Source organism: Podarcis muralis, chromosome 8, assembly GCF_964188315.1.
Source record: "Podarcis muralis chromosome 8, rPodMur119.hap1.1, whole genome shotgun sequence".
NCBI classification, from domain to species: Eukaryota; Metazoa; Chordata; class Lepidosauria; order Squamata; family Lacertidae; genus Podarcis; species Podarcis muralis.
The window spans coordinates 57,246,337-57,253,092 of NC_135662.1; the positions used below are offsets into that span (position 1 = coordinate 57,246,337).

At 40.6% G+C, this 6,756-nt stretch overlaps 1 protein-coding gene across 3 annotated transcripts; it reads left to right on the top strand.

Annotated features, from left to right (window-relative positions):
- Positions 1–1,105: 1,105 nt before the first annotated feature.
- HSBP1L1 (heat shock factor binding protein 1 like 1) lies at positions 1,106–5,826 on the top strand. 3 transcript variants are annotated; one of them, XM_028737521.2, is made up of 5 exons: positions 1,106–1,329; positions 3,404–3,511; positions 3,739–3,805; positions 4,390–4,484; positions 5,500–5,826. In XM_028737521.2, exons 2-5 carry the CDS (start codon positions 3,479–3,481, stop codon positions 5,503–5,505), a joined length of 201 nt encoding a protein of 66 aa, XP_028593354.2. In that variant the 5' UTR covers positions 1,106–1,329; positions 3,404–3,478; the 3' UTR covers positions 5,506–5,826. The 3 variants fall into 3 exon arrangements, with proteins under 3 accessions (XP_028593354.2, XP_028593352.2, XP_028593353.2); XM_028737520.2 differs by having other exon boundaries at positions 1,110–1,329; positions 3,454–3,511; positions 5,500–5,645; XM_028737519.2 differs by lacking the exon at positions 3,404–3,511 and having other exon boundaries at positions 1,109–1,329; positions 5,500–5,645.
- The last annotated feature ends 930 nt before the right edge of the window (positions 5,827–6,756 follow it).

Here is a 6,756-nt window from a genome sequence, read left to right on the forward strand (position 1 = left end):
TGTAACCATCAATAATAAGCTTTGTAATAATAATCTTTGTCGTTTTTGTAAATACGGATATATTCAGTCAGGTATCCGTTTATCCAGTTTTTTTGGATGACTCCCAGAAAGCTCAAAGAAAAGCAGTCACAATCTACAGTACTAGTATAACTTGTTCTGCCAGTTTCTCACACATATTTTCTCAGCAAATGCAAGCCATCTGTGTACTCAAGAGTGAGCAGGAACATTTGAGAGTATGTTTCAACCTTAATTATGGTTGCCAGACACTCCTTCTTTAAAGAATTCCTCATTGACAACACGGAGATATGTGGCCTGCGTTTCCTTCCAAATATTATGGTCAGGATCTCAAGAACTGTGAAACCAGTTCTGCCAGTCCAGCAGGGCTTTTGACTTGTTTTCTCTAGCACCATAGTCTCCTTTCCCTGCCAGATGACAGCTAGCTATTGAAACTGAGGGGTGCCATTGAGGCTCCCAGCCTTTGTGTGTGTGTGTGTGCGCGCGCACGAGCGCGCAAATGGGTGCCAACTGGGTCTTTGACCAGGGTGAAATAAAGCCTTGTTTCGCCTGGGATATGCGTGGTGCACATCTACAGTGGGACATACACTTAAATAATGATGAAATGACCATACTTACCAGGATTATGTCTCCTCTCCTTTGTTTTCTTGATGTTATGCACTTTCTTATTAATTAAAAAGTATTTTCTTTTTTTATAGAAAAGTTCTCTCTTGTTGTTTTTACTATATTTGATGGGGGGGGGGTTATGTTCAGAGCCACATGAGAGGGAATACTGTATATATACTATATACAGTGATTTTTTTTCTGGGGGGACGCATACCCCTAAACATTGTGTGAATCTAAGTTTGGCCTCACTGAGGGGCAGTATTTCAATATGAGCAGAAAAATGAGAGTACCCCTAAACATTTTTAAAGAGGGGAAAAAACCACTGCATGAATACATCCCTCAACTTGTACTATTCATTGAAACATCCAAGCTGTGCCTTGAACGTTGGCAGTTGGCGGGGGGAACTAAGCGCGGCCTTCCCCCAACGGCTGCCGCCTGGCGACAAGGCACGCGGGCGGGTCGCTACGGGGGCGGAGGCGGGCAGGCTCAACGGCCACCACTACCCCGTCGCCGCGCAGGCGCGGGGCTGAAGGCGCGCGCCGCCGGCTCCCGCTTCTCCCACTGTCCTGCCAACCAGCGGCCGTTTGAGGAGGTGAAGAGCGGGAAGGCGAGGGACGAGGCGGCGGCGGCGCCACCACAGCGAGGGAGGAGGAGGAGGACAGGATGGCGGACAACGACCCTCAGAGCGCCAGGGAGCTCTCTCAGTTCGTGAGTGCTGGACGCTGCCTAGCCCAAAGGCTGCGCCTCCCTCACGAAATGTGTCGCTGCGTGGAGGGAGGGGACGGGTCTCGTCGCTGTTTTGGCAATAAATAGGGCGTGGGAAATGGGGTACTATTTCTAGCGGGTCAGGGGGAAATCCAGCCGTCGAAGATTTCGCCAACTTGGAGCCGCAGGGAAGGCGGTCCATATTGGGGGGGGGGGGGGTTCTTGCCTCTCAGAAAAAAGTAGCTGAAGGCAGAAAGGGCAGAAATACGGAAATAGAAGGGAAATAGAAGGGACGACGACGACACGGTTATTCCTCTTAACTGAAGGTGTCACGTCCTATGTTGCCACTCTGGTAGTTAATACCACTTTCAACTTTGCCTTTACTCCAGGAAATGAGACTATATCCTTTTAATTCGTATCACAGTCCTAACCAGGAGATAATAAACGTGAAGTATTCAGATAAATGCAGGAGTCTTAAAACGATACTTTCATTTTAGTAATTAATCCTTGCCCCTGTTTCATTTTCGTACTTCACAGGCGTGTCATATAGGTTGTGCCACACAAAGAAATCTTAGCCGATTAATAATGAATTTTAGTCAAATCGGTTCCCGTCTGTCTGCCCAAATCAGCATACAAGACAAAGCGGCTTTAAAGGGAGAAACAGTTTGTTCTCATCTTAGACTTAGCTGATGTACACATGAGCTGCAGAGGCAATGAGGACTTGTATTACATTTCAAAAAACTATTAACAGTGCAATAATCTTATCACTGTAGCTTTTTAGTTGATGAGACTGCTATATTGCATTAACTAATTAATCAACAAAAGGTTGCTGTACTAAAAGCCACCAACCGATTGTTTCACTGTTCATACACAGAAATTCATATTTGTTATAAGTAACAAAAGCCACAAAGGGAAGTGTTCCTACTTGAATTTTATATATCTTAATCACAATTGGTAGAGTAAATGTAACTTTTAAAGTACCGTATATACAATACAATCATCCTCTCTCAGCTGGATATGGGCCTGTTTTCTATTTTTAGGATGCTGACAGGTACAGAGATACTAACTTTACAATACACGGTTGTTGCACACTCTGCTTACAAGATTCTCATTTCCCAATAGCATGTTACATAATGGATTCATCCTTGAGCTTCTTTGTTCTTTTATAATCACACATTGATAATTATAGCTTCCATGTCAAATATAAATTCTTGGTGTGCCAAGCACTTATGCAATCATTTCTGCCCCCACCCCTGAGCATATTAGTAGCATTCACACGTAAACAGAAATGTTACAGAGAAAAAATATGTTGTTGAAACAGATTGGCAGAGCAATCTCATTGTGATGGGTGGGCAGATTTAATGGTGGAAGAAGCACTGAGTCCCACTGAGCTTGTCATTCAGTTTTCTTTCCCAACAATTCCAGTGTTCTTGTTTTTTGTTTCATTTGGTTTTCAGTTTTGCTCCTATTGAGTCCCATGGGACAAATTCCCTACACCAGCTCCAGGGCTGGTGTAGTTTTCTTCTAATTTGGGTGGTCTATCCAGGAAATGGAAACTTTGGATCCAATGCCTCATTCAATCTGCCCTCCCCCAGAGAATGAACCATCTTGCATCAGAGCACTGGTGCTGCAGAGCTGAAACCTCTGTGGCCACAACAAAGAGGTCTCCAAGAATGAAATTCTCTCTCCACATTCATAGTGAGGCATCTACAAAATCCTTTGCCCTTAAGAAAGCTTCTCAGTGACCACAGGACTGTGCTCTTCCATTCATAATCTTACTTTTCCTCTGGGTCCCTCTATCCTTACTTTATCTAGACATCTACTGTACTGTTGTTTTAAACCACAATTTTCCTTGGTCCCTGAGCCATGGGCATAGCCAGGGTTTATTTTAGGGGGGCAGACATTGTGTTGGGAGGCAGAACCGAGTTATCTGCGATGCAATTGGTCAGTTAAGTATTTTTATTTATTTACTTGATTTAGGGGGGCAGCTGCTCCCCCTGGCTACACCCATGGGTCCCTCCATTCCTACTTTACTAGATATCTGCACTTGTTTAAAACACCCACTTTTTTCTTTCAGGATTCTTTCCTTCTCACTATACTCAACCTTTTCCCTCTTCCATTCCTCAGCTGACTCATGTGAGAGAGATAAAGGATGTGGAGCCCTAAAATATTCCATTGTATGAAGGTACTTTACGCAAACCTCTGCCAATGTTCAAAATTGCCGTTCTCCTTTGTTTCTTCCATGCATTTTACAATACCTTCCTTTAGTCAGCCTTAATATGTAACTAGCATTTCCTATCCCAGTGTACAAAATCCAAGCCGACTATTTTTATGCCATTTTATTACAGCAAATTGATGGACTCATTTTCCAACAGTATAAACACATTTTGCTAACCATATCTTTTTTTCCAGGCAGAAAATCTACTACAACAGTTACAGGAAAACTTTGAAGCACTGACGGACAAATTACTTCTAAGAAATATCCTTTTCAGTTTATTTTCTAAAACTAATCACAAATTCTGCCGATTGATCACACTTTTGAAGCCATTTATGTAACCTGCTTGATTTATAATTACCAATTCCCCCCCCCCCCAAAATAACTGCTTATGATTCTAAAAGTTGGATAAAAATACATTCAAATATATTGTAATAAGAATTGCTAAAAAGAAATTGTACTAATTGCCTGGAACAGTAATCAGTGATGGGAGTCCAATAAATCTTATGCAAATACATAAGGGAGCCCAGTAGCTCTCATTTATTACTTCAGTCCACCAAGGGCCATTAAAGGGCCATAGAGAAGCTATACCAGTCATTTATACTGACCAATGCCTTTAAAACAAAAATCTTATGCCTACACAGAAGTAAGTTCCATTGAATTCACCGAGCATGCATATAGGATTGCAGCCTGTTTTCTCAGTCAAAACCACTCTTGACTGGCATGTCATTCAGTTTCATGTCACTTTGAGCATTAGACTATACCCGGTGAAGGGGCAATCTGTCTTTCCACTGTTTGATTACTAAAGACAAAGAAAACAACCACAATGGTCTTTAACCTTTTATTACCAGATGAAATGGGCGAGCGCATAGATGATTTAGAGAAGCATGTTACTGGACTAATGGCACAAGCTGGGATAGAAAACACCAGCGAAGAACTAATGGTAAGATTCTGGTTATGTTAAATAATCTGGTATTGATAGTCATCTGTCTGTGAGTATAATATTTTTGAAACACCAGTTCAGACGAAAACACTCTCAGTGTTCTTTTTGTTTGGGCTGCAGTAATACATTACATTGATTGATTGATTGATTGATTGATTGATTGACTGATTGGTTGAAGATTAATAGCCACATTTCAATGATAGATTTATTGATAAAATCCTTTTCAAAACAAAACCTTTTTCTTTCTTAAAAAGACCAGCAAATAGCTCAACAGAGAAGGCTAAATCAATGATTCATTAAAAAAATTTAAAGTCATGAATACATTTTTTACAAACAAAATTTAAAGTACCTGAGCAAACTAGTACATTTTATTTAGCTAGTACATGTCAAAAATCCTGAGTGTAGGACTGCGCTTCACAGAGAACTCTTCCATGTCATTACCAAATTAGCATCTCCTAACAATGGAAAGTGAGGAAAATCCCCCTCTGCTAATATTAAAGCATGGACAGGCTAATAGAGGTAGAAGTTAACTCAAGCCAATGAGAGAAGCAGTTATTTTAAGAGTGTATTCAACAACTGAGTACTCAAAAGTGCTTGGGTGTGGAAAAGAAGGTATGAATGCATAGTAGTTTAATTACAATGCAAATGTAGGTGAGTTTCTGCAAGACAGATAACACTCAACTGAGTGTAGGGAAGACATGCAGTTACAGATAGTTCAGGGAAACTAAAATTAAGTAGATGCAGCATGTTGCAGAAGAATGGTATAGCAGATGCCTGTTTAGCATAGCTAAATATTCTGTCATAAGAATATGCTGACATTATATTGTTCTAGTACAAAAAAATTCACCAGAAAAATGTGTCTACTCATTCAATGGCATTCTTTTCATTATAAATTAGAAGAATATGTAAATGTGGAATGTGATAATGAAAGTCTATTTAGAGGCCAAATTCAGGCCTGATGGTTTCATTTTCCTAATTTTAACTCAAGCCTTGTGCTAATATTAATTTTGTACAGCATTGAAGAGGGAGACATGAAAACGACAAAAAACCTACGCTTGGAACTGAATAACTGTATGGCTATAGCGGACGAAAAATCAAGCAGAACATGTAAAGTCACTTGCATTCATTATTTCTCTAATGAAGGTATCATTTGCTTTTAAACACTTTCGCATGAGTCAAAGTCATTATTCATCCTTGAGATCGGTGGACTACTTAAGTTTACCTGTGTGTCTAACATTGGAATCACCCCAACGAACACTGAAACCTAGTTTACTGTAACAGTGAAGACCATGGTGATTCGTATTTTTATCAGCATAATATAAACAAACACAGATTATGTTCATGTAAGTTTCCATTGTATTTTTGCCCATGGGTTCTTACCTTTCCCTAGGGTTGTCCGCTGTGCCACTTTTGTTGCTCCACAACTTTGGGCAAAACTAAATAAAGCTCAACAACCCTACTTTTCCTCTTGGTAGATCATACAGGGATAAATGTTATGAACACCAGATGAGAAGAGACCCTACTAAGACTAACACAACTGGGAAGAAGTTCAGAAGTTTGCATTCTCTTATGTTCCCTCCCCCACCTCATTGGCTGACTAGTACCTGTATGAGTTGCATGTTTTGAACTCTGACCATTGCATGTCACTGGAGCACAGACCAGCCAGAACTAAATTGATTTTAATTCTCAGGATAAATTCAATATATTAGGTGTCTTAATTATGTAAGAACTGTAACCCAGAAGCACACAAGCCCATGTCAATTTGTAACACCATTAATTATGCGAATCACACAAATAAACCTAGGAACCAGTGGCAGGTTTATAGATACGCACAGAATTAGGGCCCCCTGAGGCTGAGCAGCCCCAAAATTATTAATATAATTTTTTAACTGAGAGGATACTTTTGAAACAAATAAGGAATTGCCACTGGTGAATTATAGTGTTTTAGTTTTGTTTCTACAAAATATTTGTGTGTAGAGGCCAAACAAAGTATTTCTTTTTGAAGGAAATTCCTATATCTCTCCTTTCAGTAAAAACTGTAGTAAGTAAAGGTAAAGGACTCCTGGACAGTTAAGTCCAGTCAAACTTGACTATGGGGTGTGGCGCTCATCTCGCTTCAGGCTAAGGGAGCCGGTGTTTGTCCAGACAGCTTTCTGGGTCATGTGGCCAGTATGACCACCTCTGGTGCAACGGAACACTGACGGAAGCCAGAGCGCATGCAAATGTTTAGTTTCCCGTCACAGCGGTACCTATTTATTTCCACTGGTATGCT

Coding starts and splice junctions, on each gene's coding strand:
- HSBP1L1 (XM_028737519.2), top strand. CDS start 1,285: ATGGCGGACAACGACCCTCAGAGCGCCAGGGAGCTCTCTCAGTTC. Junction 1,330..3,738: donor CCAGGGAGCTCTCTCAGTTC/GTGAGTGCTGGA, acceptor CTTTTTTTCCAG/GCAGAAAATCTACTACAACA. Junction 3,806..4,389: donor GGACAAATTACTTCTAAGAA/ATATCCTTTTCA, acceptor ACCTTTTATTAC/CAGATGAAATGGGCGAGCGC.